At 27.5% G+C, this 16,600-nt stretch overlaps 1 protein-coding gene across 1 annotated transcript; it reads right to left on the bottom strand.

The window, feature by feature from the left end:
- Positions 1 to 1,808: 1,808 nt before the first annotated feature.
- On the bottom strand, positions 1,809 to 13,393 carry Ama (Amalgam). Its single transcript, XM_075292221.1, has 2 exons — positions 11,948 to 13,393; positions 1,809 to 2,456 (listed from the first exon to the last, which is right to left on the bottom strand). The coding sequence occupies exon 1, from the start codon at positions 13,300 to 13,302 to the stop codon at positions 12,289 to 12,291; it is 1,014 nt and encodes a 337-aa protein (XP_075148336.1). The 5' UTR covers positions 13,303 to 13,393; the 3' UTR covers positions 1,809 to 2,456; positions 11,948 to 12,288.
- Between the last annotated feature and the right edge of the window lie 3,207 nt (positions 13,394 to 16,600).

Here is a 16,600-nt window from a genome sequence, read left to right as displayed (position 1 = left end):
AATAAAGTTTTGACCAAATTTCCTCTAGAAATAAAATTTTAGTAAAATTTTCTTTAGAAATAAAATTTTAGCAAAATTTTCACTAGAAATAAAATTTTGGCAAAATTTTATATAGAAGTAAAAATTTTCTAAAGAAATAAAATTTTGAAAAAAAATTCTATAGAAATAAAATTTTGACAAAAATTTTCATAGAAATAAAATGGTTACACAAATTTCCATAGAAAATTTTCTATAGAAATAAAATTTTTACAAAAAATTCTATAGAACTAAAATTTTGACAAAATTTTCTATAGAAATAAAATTTTGACAAAATTTTCTATAGAAATAAAATTTTGACCAAAATGTCTATAGAAATAAAATTTTGGATAAAATTTTCTATAGAAATAAAATTTTGGGTAAAATTTTTTGTAGAAATACAATTTTGGATAAAATTTTCTATAGAAATAAAATTTTGACAAAATTTTCCATAGATACACTTTTCCATAGAAATAAAATGTTGGCAAAATTTTATATAGAAATAAAAATTTGACAAAATTTTCTCTAGAAATAAAAATTTAATAAAATTTTCTATAGAAATAAAATGTTGGCAAAATTTTATATAGAAATAAAAATTTGACAAACTTGTCTCTAGATATAAAAATTTGACAAATATTTTTATAGAAATAAAATTTTGGACAAAATTTTCTACAGACAAAATTTTCTTTAAGAATTATTTTTCATAGTTTCGGCTATAGGTCGATTAAAAAACATAGATATGATGTTTTTCTTTTATTTTTATTTCCAATATTTCGGTTGACTTCGTCAAAACCGTTTTCAAGGATTTGTTCTGGTGTACACAGCTTCACACTCTGTTCTATAGAAATAAAATTTTAACATAATTTTCTATAGACATAAAATTTTAGTAAAATTTTCTATAGAAATAAAATTTTAGTAAAATTTTCTATAGAAATACAATTGTGGATAAAATTTTCTATAGAAATAAAATTTTGGATAAAATTTTCTATAGAAATAAAATTTTGGATAAAATTTTCTATAGAAAAAAAATTTTGCATAAAATGTTCTATAGAAATAATATTTTGGCAAAAATTTCGATAGAAATAAAATTTTGACAGAATTTTGTGAAGAAATAAAATGTTGACAAAATTTCCTCTAGAAATAAAATTTTAGTAAAATTTTCTATAGAAATAAAATTTTGGATAAAATTTTCTATAGAAATAAAATTTTGACAACATTTTCTATAGAAATAAAATTTTGACAAAAATTTTGATAGAAATAAAATTTGATAAAATTTTTTATAGAAATAAAATTTGATAAAATTTTTTATAGAAATAAAATTTTCACAAAATTTTCTATAGAAATAAAATTTTGACAAAATTTTCTATAGAAATAAAATTTTGGTAAAATTTTCTATAGAAATAAAATTTTGACAACATTTTTTATAGAAATAAAATGTTGACAATATTTTCTATAGAAATAAAATTTCTAAAAATTTTTCTATAGAAATAATATTTCTAAGAATGTTTCTATAGAAATAAAATTTTGACAAAATTTTGTGTAGAAATAAAATTTTGAGCTAGAAGTGAAAGGCTGTCAACCTGTTTTGAGATACTAAAACAATTAGCGTAAGTTCTTAAATATAAACGATATAAAATGGGGAAAAATTATATTATATATCGATTAAGCCTAAAGAGATCTATTATCATGGCAATAATGTTTGTTGCCTACTTGTTGAAGTATATGAAAAATTCTTGTTTCTCATACTCGATAATTTAAATAAAATAAAACAATTCTTTGTCATCATTATCATTATCATTATCATTTTCGTTTTGTTTATTTGTTTGCGTTTCGTTCTTCTTCACTTCCGAAAATAAAATCTTAAAGACACATCTTAAATTAGTCGTTATACAAAAAAACATACCAAAATTATAAAGTACGAGTTTACACACAAAAAAATGTACATATTTCTCCGCATACACATTAAATGGGGAGCAGCAAAGAAAACAAAATTAAGTGGATTACATTTAATTCAATTAAAGCACTAAAAATGGAATTAAATTTGCCGAAAAGCAAAAAACATGAATATGCTTAAAATTAATAAAAAAAAATATTTTGAGTCTTAAGTTATTGTCGTCTCGTAGTCATTGTAGTCATCCTCGTCGACATTGTGCCAACGAAATTCAGAAAATCAAGAAAGCTATGCTGGCAGGCGGCAACTGGGCATTAAATGAAGAAGGCTCCGATGGCTGAGCTTAGTGGTGAAGGCGTAAGCTCCGAAGATTGAAAGATTGTGCCAAAATACTCGAAGGAGGAGATTAATAAGGAACTTCATATACATACGCTCGCACACCAACTCAGATGAACACATCTTGTTAACACATTTACATATAAACGGGGGATGCATATACTTTTGTTGTGTATTAGTATGTTTCGTCCCAAAAAGATTACTCCTTGAATTGCTGTAATAAAGAAAAGAAAATATTCGCAATATTAATTTAATATTATACACAAACAGAGAATGTATATAGAAAAAAAGTAAATTTTTTATTGAGAAAATGAACTCGTGTGGAAATTTAACTAAATTCTACTTGACTTTTTGGGATTTTCACAACGCGTTGTTAAAGCAACCCAGCAAAAGAAATTGGAAGTTGTTTTATAAAAACATTTTTAAGCGTATCCCAGGATCCTTCATAATTTTTTCCAACTTCTGATGAAGTACTTTTGATCGTAGTCTCAAAAAAATATAAAATAAAAAAGCTAAAAATAAAATTTAACATTTTACATCTACACACAAAAAATATGTTTTCAATTACGAATTAATTATTTTTTTTTTTGAAATCCCTTCAATCACAAAAATGTTAGTAACAATCACGAAAGTCAATTAATAAAATTAATTGATACTATTAATTCTTGTGATTAATTTTGAGTTCCAATTAAAAAATTGGTTGAATCAATTAAATTTTTATTTGAATATTTTTAAAACTCATTTAAAATTTTAATTGGAAAATTTTTCGTGATATTGTTTTCTGTGTACGCAGATGAGCTTGTGGTAGTTTACTCTCTCACTTCCATGGATGTTCTTTGGAGAAGTATTTGCGAATTCTGAGAATTTTCAAATTTATGTTGTTGAGAAAATGAAAAAATATATTTATAGAAACAATGTATACAGAAAATAATAAAAATAACAAAAAATAAATAATCTTTTAGAAAAATATTTTATAAAAAATTCATCTCTGGCAATTTCTATTTTATTTATCAAATAGTTTTATTTTTCAAAAGATTATTTTTTATGTTGTACGTGAGTTTTACTTTATTTCGGCGTACATTATTATGTTATATACATATATTTTTTTCATTTACGGCCATTTTCATGTAGCTCCGTTTGGCTTTAACTACCAGTTAACGGAAAGTAAATTGCAAATATCTTCTCTCCGGTTAATGTTAACTGAAAAAATTTTGGCAGTTAAGTTCCTAACTGGCATATGGATGGAAGTTATAGACAAGATGACAGCTATGTCCATAATACGATTTAAAAGTTCGTTAGTTAACGGAACACTAACGGAGTTTCATGAAAGTGGGGGTTAAACTAATTAAAAAAAATTGAAAATTTTAGTAATTTGCAAAACCTTCCCAAAAAAATCGCTTCTACAACATATACTCCTAAACACATTCTGCTTGAAACATATACATTTTCAGGATTGGTCCAAACAAAATATTGTTTGTATTGTCCAAACATATTACATTTCACCTTAGGCACACATTGGTAGAAAAAACTTCTAATGACATTTTCTATGCGTATATATATTTTTTTAAGGCGCCAATTGGTTACTTCCATTTTTTTCTTGAAGCATACTCTCTCGGTCCCTCTTTCTAAACACATATATGTTTATAGGCAATTTCTGCATTAACATATGTTTGCACCCACACATATAATATTAAAAACAGTTATGTCACAAATATAATATGTTCTGACATATTAACATATATGTCGCAAACATGTTATGTTAGTTTATGAACATTATATGCTTGCACTTAAAAATAATTTGCTAAAAATTTGAGTTCCAAACATATAACTTTTACACCGAAACATATGAAAAATAGTCTTTTTCGTCCGTGTAGTGAAAACGACAGCAGGCGCAGGCTTAAATCCCAGCGGCGATGGAATTTTTAATTTTATTTTCATTTTTTTATACCCCAGCAAACAAATTTGGATGTTCTTCCAAAGGCACAACTTTAAAAGCACTTCCAGAAGATGCACTTCCAACGATGTTCTTTATTTTAACTACCCAGGAAGTTCTTTTAATTCAATTTTTTGTAACTTCGTTTTTTCATACTTTTAATGAATAATTTTAACTTTTTTTGTTTCAAATAAATTAAAAACAGAGTAAGAAATTGTACAAATCATTTAAATTTTGTCGACAAAAATGTAAACTCCAATCTGAAAAAATTTGAATTTTTGAAAATATTTGAGGTCAAACGTTTCCGACAAGCGTTAGAATCCATTAAAAATTATAAAAAATTATAAAAATTATTTATTTGACAAAATATCACTGAATGTTTTAATTTACATCCAAAACATAGAATTCGGATCACACCTAAAGAAGTGATGCAAATTCAGTGCAAAGGCTGTTGAAATGAAGGACTTCCGTCCTATACCAAGCCCATGTTAAATTCATCGCTTCTGCGTCAATTTTGCACTACTTCCGGATCCAAAACGAACATTTTCATTACTTTTTTGGCGACGCTTTTTTTGCTGGGACCCTTCACCATAGGATGGGGGGTATATTAACTTTGTCATTCCGTTTGTAACACATCGAAATATTGCTCTAAGACCCCATAAAGTATATATATTCTGGGTCGGGGTGAAATTCTGAGTCGATCTGAGCATGTCCGTCCGTCCGTCCGTCTGTTGAAATCACACTAACTTCCGAACGAAACAAGCTATCGACTTGTAACTTGGCACACGTAGTTGTTATTGTTGTAGGTCGGATGGTATTGCAAATGGGCCATATCGAACCACTTTTACGTATAGCCCCCATATAAACCGACGCTCAGATTTGGCTTGCAGAGCCTCCTGGAGGAGCAAAATTCATCCGATCCGGTTCAAATTTGGTACATGGTGTTAGTATATAGTCTCTAACAACCATGCGAAAATTGGTCCATATCGGTCCATAATTATATTTAGCCCCCATATAAACCGATCCCCAGATTTCGCTAAGAGAAGCAAATTTCATCCGCTCTGGCTGAAATTTGGTACATGGTGTTAGTATATGGTCTCTAACAACTACGAAAAAAATTGGTCCATATCGGTCCATAATTATATATAGCCTCCATATAAATCGATCCCCAGAAATGGCCTCCGGAGCCTCATGGAAGAGCAAAATTCATCCGATTCGATTGAAATTTGGTATGTGGTGTTAGTAAATGATCTCTAACAACCATGCAGGAATTGGTCCATATCGGTCCATAATTATATGTAGCCCCCATATAAACCGATCCACAGATTTGACCTCCAGAGCCCTTTGGAAGAGCAACATTCATCCGATCCGGTTGAAATTTCGTACGTGGTGTTAGTATATGGTCTCTAACAACCATGCAAAAATTGGTCCATACGGTCTTAATTATATATAACCCCCATTTAAACCGATCTCCAGATTTGACCTCCGGAGCTCTTGGAGGAGAAAAATTCATCCGATCCGGTAGAAATTTGGTACGTGGTGAAATTTGATACATTCGCTAGTATATGGCCGCTAACAACCATGCCAAAATTGGTCCGTATCGGTCTATAGTTATATATAGCCGATCCCCAAAAATAATCTAAAAAAATTTTATTACTATAGAAAATTTTGTCAAAATTTTATTACTATAGAAAATTTTGTCAAAATTGTATTACTATAGAAAATTTTGTCATATTTTTATTTCTATAGAAAATTTTGTCAAAATTTTATTTCTATAGAAAATTTTGTCAAAGTTTTATTTTTATAGAAAATTTTGTCAACGGTTTATTACTATTCGAAATTTTATCAAGATTTTACTTCTATAGAAATTTTTTCAAATTTTTGTCAACATTTTATTTCTATAGAAAATTTTGTCAAAATTTTATTTCTATAGAAAAATTTTTCAAAATTTTATCGCTATAGAAATTTTTGTCAAAAATACATTTCAGTAAAAAATTTTGTCAAAATTTAATTTCTATAGAAAATTTTGTCAAAGTTTTATTTTTATAGAAAATTTTGTCAACGGTTTATTACTATTCGAAATTTTATCAAGATTTTACTTCTATAGAAATTTTTTCAAAATTTTGTCAAAATTTTATTTCTATAGAAAATTTTGTCAAAATTTTATTTCTATAGAAAAATTTTTCAAAATTTTATCGCTATAGAAATTTTTGTCAAAAATAAATTTCTGTAAAAAATTTTGTCAAAATTTTATTTCTATAGAAAATTTTGTCAAACTGAATTATATACGTATTTTATCGGCCTTTTTTTGTTTAATATATACCCCGTATGGACTAACTTACAATTGAGAAGACGGTGTTAAGAAGTTTTAAGATACCTCTCCATCAGAAAGTGTTACCGCAACCCAATTAATTCGATTATGAATGACAGTCTTTAGTACAAGTTTCTATGCAATCCATGTTGGAGGGTACATAAGTTTCGGCCTGGCCGAACTTACGGCCGTATATACTTGTTTTTTTTTTTACTTTTTGTTGATTTTGTATTCTTTTGTGAGACATTTAATTGACCTTTATAAATTTTGACTTTAAACTGCCAAAGAGGGCAGTTTCTAAGACTGGTTCAAGATAACTTCATCGAAAGTGGAAAAAATTCATGGAGGATCCCACACCCAGAGAAGGAATATGATCACCTCAACCATGTTTCGAGAGCAAAATGTTATTTTTGGACGGAGAACATGTAACATGTTTGCGGCCACGATGTTATTTTCTCAAAAAGCATATGTCTGACTTCGGCAACCATGTATATGTTTGCCGAGAAAACACCATTTTTGCGACAAAAATGTTCCATGGTCACCGTCCAAAAATAACATTTTGCTCTCGAAACATGGTTGAGGTGACCATATTCCTTCTCTGCGTGCAGGATGCCCTTGAAAAGAAATGTTTGTGGAACAACTTCATTCTCCCAGAAGAAGACGAGATAAACACATCGTGTTTTGATAATATTGCTCAGGGCCGACTCTTAGTCGTTCTAGCCATGCCCGTCTGTCTGTCAAAATATTTTTGTGATCACAGTGTAGATCGCAGTTCGACTTTAAATTTGGCACTAGTATGTGTTTTTGGTCAGAGTAGAACCCTATTGAATTTGGAAGAAATCGATACAGATTTAAATATAGCTCCCATATATATCTTTCGCCCGATTTACAAAAGACCAAAGAGGCCAAAGTTTTATTTTACTAACATTCGCCCAAGTCATTAGCCGGCTTACATTTTATGTCTAGAAATTTTGTAGAAGTTTTAAAAATGTATGTCCAAATCAGGTCAGATTTAAGTATATGAACGATATGGGAACATAGACCTTTATACGAAGGTTGCCTTTTATATTTCGTGATTGATCAACCCTAGTGTTGAATTCTGCTAACTGCCAGCTGTATCTCACAACGTTTTGACATACGAGCCCTATTTGTGTTGTTTACAGAAACTTAAAAGATTAATCTCGCCCAAAAAAATGGAATTAAATCATGAACATGGGGAATTTCAAATGTGCCAGTCTGAGGAACAGAGTATTATATTTGAAACGCCAAGAAAGGGACGAAATACACACATGGTGTCTTTAGAAATAATAAGTTTGTTTAGATTAGGTGGAAGCCCAATGTATCAGGCTCACTTAGACTATTCAGTCCATTGTGATACCACTTTGGTGAACTTCTCTCTTATCACTGAGCGCTGCCCGATTCCAGGTTAAGGGACCTCCTTATTATAGCCGAATCCGATCGGATTTCCACATTGCAGTGAAACCATACTCAGAAATGTCATCAGCATTACTGAGGTGGGATAATCCACCGCTGAAAAACTTTTTGGTATTCGGTCGAAGCAGGAATCGAACCCACGACCTTGCAAGATAACCGGGCAAGATAACCATTGCACCACGGTAGCTCCCTTTAGCAATAATGCTTCGAGCCGGCCCCTAGCCGGTTGCCACTGTTGGTAAAATTCTACAAAAAATGGTAAATTTTTTACTGTTTTGTAGATTGGTAGAATTCTTGATTTTGGTAGATTTTGCATTGGAAATAAAATGTTGACAAAAAATTCTATAGAATAAAAATTGGACAAAACTGTCTATGGAAAAACAAATTTGCCTAAATAAATAAAATATTATAAAATATAAAAAATTTTCTATAGAAATAAAATTTTGACAAAATCTTCTATGGAAATAAAATTTTGACAAAATCTTCTACGGAAATAAAATTTTGACAACATTTTCTATAGAAATAAAATTTTGTTGTTGTTTTTTTTTTCAGCTTAAAACCATACATTGACTAAACTACAAGAGTAGCTTAACCAACAGAGGAAAAGAATCTTTGTCAAATTTATTTGGGCAAAGCCCTATAGACTGCAAGATGGTTGGATGGACGCACGTTTCGGAATTACCACATTCCTCATCAGCATCCTCTACTTGCAGCAAAACTATCAACCAATTATCAGAATAAATTCAGGCAGTTTATTAAACCCAACAAAAACCACACTTGAACCCTCCGAAAAAAGGTTTTACATTGATAGCCGGCTTAAAGAGATATGTTTGTTTCGAATTTATTTCGGCATAAGCCGGCTATCAATGTAAAACCTTTTTTCGGAGGGTTCAAGTGTGGTTTTTGTTGGGTTTAATAAACTGCCTGAATTTATTCTGATAATTGGTTGATAGTTTTGCTGCAAGTAGAGGATGCTGATGAGGAATGTGGTAATTCCGAAACGTGCGTCCATCCAACCATCTTGCAGTCTATAGGGCTTTGCCCAAATAAATTTGACAAACATTCTTTTCCTCTGTTGGTTAAGCTACTCTTGTAGTTTAGTCAATGTATGGTTTTAAGCTGAAATAAAAAAAAAAAAAAAACAACAACAATGCTTAAAGAACAAAACCAACAATAACAAAACAAAACAAATAAAATTTTGACAAAATTCTCTATAAAAATCAAATTTTGTCAAAATTTTCTATAGAAATAAAATTTTCAAAAAATTTTCTATAGAAATAAAATTTTCAAAAAATTTTCTATAGAAATAAAATTTTGACAACATTTTCTATAGAAAATAAATTTTTAACAAAATTTTCTATAGCACATAAATTTTTAACAAAATTTTCTATATAATAAAAATTGGACAAAATTGTCTATGGAAAAACAAATTTGCCTAAATAAATAAAATATTATAAAATATAAAAAATTTTCCAAAAAATTTCTATAGAAATAAAATTTTGACAAAATCTTCTATGGAAATAAAATTTTGACAAAATCTTCTATGGAAATAAAATTTTGACAAAATTTTCTATAAAAATAAAATTTTGACAAAATTCTCTATAAAAGTCAAATTTTGACAAAATTTTCTATAGAAATAAAATTTTCAAAAAATTTTCTATAGAAATAAAATGTTGACAACATTTTCTATAGAAAATAAATTTTTAACAAAATTTTCTATAGCACATAAATTTTTAACAAAATTTTCTATATAATAAAAATTGGACAAAATTGTCTATGGAAAAACAAATTTGCCTAAATAAATAAAATATTATAAAATATAAAAAATTTTCCAAAAAATTTCTATAGAAATAAAATTTTGACAAAATCTTCTATGGAAATAAAATTTTGACAAAATCTTCTATGGAAATAAAATTTTGACAAAATTTTCTATAGAAATAAAATTTTGACAAAATTCTCTATAAAAGTCAAATTTTGACAAAATTTTCTATAGAAATAAAATTTTCAAAAAATTTTCTATAGAAATAAAATTTTGACAAAATTTTCTATAGAAAATAAATATTTAACAAAATTTTCTATAGAAAATAAATTTTTAACAAAATTTTCTATATAATAAAAATTGGACAAAATTGTCTATGGAAAAAAGTTTGCCAAATTTTCTATGGAAATAAAATATTGACAAAATTTTCTATAGAAATAAATTGTTAAAAAAATTTGCTATAGAAATAAAATTTTCAAAAAATTTTCTATAGAAATAAAGTTTTGACGAAATTTTCTATAGAAATAAGATTTTCAAAAAATTTTCTATAGAAATGAAATTTTCAAAAAATTTTCTATAGAAATAAAATTTTGACAAAATTTTCTATAGAAATAAAATTTTGACAAAATTATCTATGGAAAAAAAGTTTGCCAAATTTTCTATGGAAATAAAATTTTGACAAAATTTTTTATAGAAATAAAATTTTGACAAAATTTTCTATAGAAATAAAATTTTGACAAAATTTTCTATAGAAAATAAATTTTTAACAAAATTGTGTATATAATAAAAATTGGACAAAATTGTCTATGGAAAAAAAGTTTGCCAAATTTTCTATGGAAATAAAATATTGACAAAATTTTCTATAGAAATAAATTGTTAACAAAATTAGCTATAGAAATAAAATTTTCAAAAAATTTTCTATAGAAATGAAGTTTTGACGAAATTTTCTATAAAAATAAAAGTTTGACAAAATTTTCTATAGAAATAACATTTTCAAAGAATTTTCTATAGAAAATAAATTTTTTACAAAATTTTCTATATAATAAAAATTGGACAAAATTGTCTATGGAAAAAAAGTTTGCCAAATTTTCTTTGGAAATAAAATTTTGACAAAATTTTCTATAGAAATAAAATTTTGACAAAATTTTCTACAGAAATAAAATTTTGACAAAATTCTCTACAAAAATCAAATTTTGACAAAATTTTCTATAGAAATAAAATTTTCAAAAAAATTTCTATAGAAATAAAATTTTGACAAAATTTTCTATAGAAATAAAATTTTGGCAAAATTTTCTATAGAAATAAAATTTTGACAAAATTTTTGATAGAAATAAAATTTTTACAAAATGTTCGCAGAAATAAAAATTTTAATTTGTAAAAATACACACGATAAACAAAACACTGCTCAGAACTACTGTAGTAGTCAATTAAAATAATCGCTGGATATAATCAATTAATTGTTAAAAAAAAATTATTATAAAAGCAAGTGTTATGATCCTAAATATAAATGGCGCCCGACGTGGAGTGTTTTGTATTAGAGCCTCCAAATTGATTTTTATAATCGGATATTGTTAACAAGTCTCAGATGTATTGTGGCGCATACAAATTGACGTAGTACACTCATAGGTTCGTAATATAAATTAAAATTGTCATTAAATTGAGCTATTTTTCACAACTTTCGACGTTGATTAACTCAACAACATTGTATCGATGGACTTAGTTAATTTTGGCGATGAAGCTCCGTCAAGGACCAGTGTATATGGATGGTATCGCGAATTCAACCGAGGTCGTAGTTCACTCCAAGAAGAATTTTGTGAAGGTCAATTGTTCCAGAAACCAATCAACCAACTGATATTACAGAATCGTCATTTGACCTATCCTGAGATTGAGCCTACCTTAAGAATTAGTGGGGCCAGCATACATTCAACATTGCATTAATATTTCGTGTTGGATCTCACACTAACTTGTCAATCGCTCAAAACAAGCCTTATGTCGATTGGTCCAAAGAAATGGTCCAAAAATACGATCGCGGTGCTTAGAATCGCGAATTTACGCGTATGTGTCCGAAAGTATGGCTGTTTCAAGATGAGCCAAATCCAACAAAAGTTGCTCGCGTACGAAGCACTTCTAAGCGCCGGATCGCCTGTTATTTTTTTATTTATATATTTGAATTGGGTCGCTCATTTAAAATCAAACTTCAGGATTTTCCTCTGTTCTTTTTTCACAGACTTTGTTGTAACGAAAAAAAAACACAAAATTATTTCTCACCTTGTCTCAATGAATACAATTTCCAGGACATCCTAATGTATGCGAGTACATGCATACAAAATATATATCAATTTTTGGTGTATGTGAATAGAATTTAAGTTCACCACGTCTTGCCTCAATGTCTCTCTCCTTGTCTGTCTATCCATCCATCCGCCATCGTTGTTTGCCCATATTTACGCTTGAGGGGGTTTTAATTTTTTGTTATTGTTGTTTCGCTTTTATTTTAATTTTTTTTCGGTTTTCCTTCGTTTTTAGTTTTTTTTTTTTTTTTGAGGGTTGTTTTTACACACTCCTCACTCTCTCAGACTTTTTATTTGTGTGAATTTCATTTAGAGTCTACACTACATGGAAGGCACTGGAATAACAGGCTGGAAAAGATGTAGCCGAGCATCGGCATGGCCCAATTTATTGGTGGCATTGCAATAATAATCACCAAAGTCCAATTCATTGATGTTCTTGATGCGCAAAACCGAGGTGGTGGCCTCATGCGAGGATGCCGTATTGGAAATTTCATAGTTCGAATTCGATTGAAGTTTGGAACCATTGCGATACCAGAATACAGCAGGAGCAGGATAGGCCTGAACGGTACACTCTAGCTCTGCGGCATGATTTAGCATTTGGGCAATTTTGGGACGTTGTACTGAGATTTGTGGGCGGAATTCAACTTCTATACGTATAAGGCGACGATCGGGTTGACCCACACCATTGGAAGCAATGCAATAATAGCCACCACGATCCAAACGATGGGCTTCCTTAATGCGTAGACTGGGACCATCCAAGCTATTGCCTCCAGCCGGCATAATTCCACGACTTTCACGTTCCCATGATATGGTGGGCTGAGGGAAACCATCAGCATAACAATTTACTTCTAAATTTTGTCCCTCTGTAACCAACATAGACTTGGGAGTACGCTCCTCCGATATAATGGCCGGATGTTTAATGGATAAATTGAGTTTTTTGGTAATTTTATCGGTGGCCGTGAGAATGACCTGACATTCATAGGCCCCCATATCGGTCGATTCAATTTTGGTTATCTTAAAGGTATATGTGGCCCGATTGGCCTTATCGTCGAGAGTTTCCACTATGGTATAACGGGGATCACTTAAACTGAGTATGTTACGCATCGATAATACCACCGAACCAATTTCACTGGTACGCTTTGCCCAACTCACAGACATACGGCCCACATTTTCCACGGTACAATTGAATTCGATATCATCACCAACACTGGCCACCAAATCAGGGGTAATATCACTGATAACAGGTGCTGTGGTGGCCACCACACTACCTATCACTATAGTCCCCAAAACAAATAAACCCACGCATGCATTGTTCAAGCCAGAGGAGGAATGCATTTCAATTCGTTTTCACAAAAAAGGTAGTGTAAAGCGCACAAAGCGTCTATGCCGAACCGTTTATAAACCTTGACTGATCTCTGTGTGTGCATTGACTTTGAATGGCTGGCTTAAGTGAAGCCGTGATTGTTTGTTGTTATTGCTCTGTCTCTGGAGGCAAATGAAAATTAATCGTTTAGGGGCGATTGTTGATTTCTTGTATTGATTCACTCACTCTCTTGCTCTCATAGCCTCTCTATCTCTCTGAGTTATTTACTCTCAATGCAAGTATAATCATTGCATAGCCGTTATAAACTATGGGGCCTTTTCTGTTGTTGTTCTTTTTGACTTTTATCACAAGTGGGGATATTTCAATGTGGTTGTTGTTATTGGTTTTGTAGTCGTCATCGTCGTTGGCGTTGTCGTCGTAGTCGTTATCAAGGCTCTGTTTTATTCGAGTATTGTTGTTATTATCATTGTTATTGTCCCCCAATGCCTTAATCTTTTCTTCTTCACAATGCGGGTTACATGCTGAGAGCAATGATTGTTATTATTTTGCCGTCGGTCAAGTTGCAACGAAAGAATTTCTTTGAAATTTCATTTGAAAACAGTTTCCTGGACCCTCTTCTATATGTTTTGTATATTTAATGTCGTCCACTGTCTGTCCATCATTATGGGTGCCTTATCAAATACTCAACAGAGAACTTATTTTTCTTTAATTGATTTGTTGTTGTTGCTATCAATTAAGGTTTCTTTGTTGTTGAGGAAGATAAACATTGTCTTCCGCCGCCAACGTCGTCAGCACAAAATTCATTGAGAGATGATGGTAAAAATTGAAAAAGCGCCAAATTTTTGACGAAGAAACAAAAAAATAAATTGATTAAAACTGTATCTCCACCTTTATCGAGACAAACTCTGGGAGGAAGCCTTTGAACTTGTAAGAATTATTGATTTATGTCCATTTGATTTCATGATTATTTCAGTAGAAAAAAATTGTCAAAATTTTATTTCAATAGAAAAAATTGTCAAAAGTTTATTTCACAAAAAATTTTTATCAAAATTTTATTTCTATAGAAAATTTTTATCAAAATTTTATTTATATAGAAAATTTTTACCAAGATTTTATTTCTATAGAACATTTTGTCAAAATTTTATTTCTATAGAAAATTTTTTCAAAATTTTATTTCTATAGAAAATTTTGTCAAATTATATTTATATAGAAACTTTTGTCAAAATTTTATTTCAGTAAAAAATTTGGCAAAATTTTATTTCTATAGGAAATTTTCTCAAAATTTTATTTCTATAGAAAATTTTGTCAAAATTTTATTTCTATAGGAAATTTTATCAAAATTTTATTTCTATAGAAAAATTTATCATAGAAAATTTTGAAAAAAAATTTATTTCTATACAAAATTTTGTCAAAATTTTATTTCTATAGAAAATTTTATCAAAATTTTAATTCTATAGAAACTTTTGTCAAAATTTTATTTCTATCGTAAATTTTGTCAAAATTTTATTTCCTTAGAAAATTTTGTCAAAATTTTATTTCGTTAGAAAATTTTGTCAAAATTTTATTTCTTTAGAAAATTTTGTCAAAATTTTATTTCTATAAAAAATTTTATCAAAATTTTATTTCTATAAAAAATTTTATCAAAATTTTATTTCTATAAAAAATTTTATCAAAATTTTATTTCTAGTGAAAATTTTGTCAAAATATTATTTCTATAGAAAAATTTATCAAATTTTATTTCTATAAAAAATTTTATCAAAATTTTATTTCTATTGAAAATTTTGTTAAAATATTATTTCTATAAAAAATTGTCAAAATTTTATTTCTAAAAAAAATTTTGTCAAAATTTTATTTCTAGAAAATTTTGTCAAAATTTTATTTATATTTTATTTATATAGAAAATTTTGTTTCTGTAGAAACTTTTGTCGAAATTTTATTTCTGTAGAAACTTTTGTCCAAATTTTATTTCTATAGAAACTTTTGTCAAAATTTTATTTCTATAGAAACTTTTGTCAAAATTTTATTTCTATAGGAAATTTTATCAATATTTTATTTCTATAGAAAATTTTGAAAAAATTTTATTTCTATAAAAAATTTTGTCAAAATTTTATTTCTTTAGAAAATTTTGTCAAAATTTTATTTCTATAAAAAATTTTATCAAAATTTTATTTCTATAAAAAATTTTATAAAAATTTTATTTCTAGTGAAAATTTTGTCAAAATATTTTATCAAAATTTTATTTCTAGTGAAAATTTTGTCAAAATATTATTTCTATAGAAAAATTTATCAAATTTTATTTCTATAAAAAATTTTATCAAAATTTTATTTCTATTGAAAATTTTGTTAAAATATTATTTCTATAAAAAATTGTCAAAATTTTATTTCTAAAAAAAATTTTGTCAAAATTTTATTTCTAGAAAATTTTGTCAAAATTTTATTTATATTTTATTTATATAGAAAATTTTGTTTCTGTAGAAACTTTTGTCGAAATTTTATTTCTGTAGAAACTTTTGTCCAAATTTTATTTCTATAGAAACTTTTGTCAAAATTTTATTTCTATAGAAACTTTTGTCAAAATTTTATTTCTATAGGAAATTTTATCAATATTTTATTTCTATAGAAAATTTTGAAAAAATTTTATTTCTATAGAAAATTTTGAAAAAATTTTATTTCTATAGAAAATTTTGTCAAAATGTTATTTCTATAGAAACATGTATCAATCTTATATAGAAAATTTTGTCAAAATTTTATTTATATAGAAAATTTTGTCAAAATTTTATTTCTGTAGAAAATTTTATCAAATTTTATTTCTGCAAAAAATTTTGTCAAAATTTTATTACTATAGAAAATTTTATCAAAATTTTAGTTCTATAGAAAATTTTGTCAAAATTTTATTTCTTTAGAAAATGTTGTCAAAATTTTATTTATATAGAAAATTTTGTCAAAATTTTATTTCTATAGAAAATTTTATCAAATTTTATTTCTGCAAAAAATTTTGTCAAAATTTTATTACTATAGAAAATTTTATCAAAATTTTAGTTCTATAGAAACTTTTGTCAAAATTTTATTTCTATAGAAACTTTTGTCCAAATTTTATTTCTATAGAAAATTTTGTCAAAATTTTATTTCTATCGAAAATTTTGTCAAAATTTTATTTCTTTAGAAAATTTTGTCAAAACTTTATTTCTATAGAAACTTTTATCAAAATTTTATTTCTATTGAACATTTTGTCAAAATATTATTTCTATAAAAAAAATTGCCAAAATTTTATTTCTATATAACTTTTGTCAAAATTTTATTTCTGCAAAA

The sequence above is a fragment of the Haematobia irritans genome, chromosome 1 (assembly GCF_050003625.1).
Source record: "Haematobia irritans isolate KBUSLIRL chromosome 1, ASM5000362v1, whole genome shotgun sequence".
NCBI classification, from domain to species: Eukaryota; Metazoa; Arthropoda; class Insecta; order Diptera; family Muscidae; genus Haematobia; species Haematobia irritans.
The sequence above is the reverse complement of the archived record's forward strand: the minus strand, read 5'-3'. Positions and strand labels throughout refer to the sequence as shown.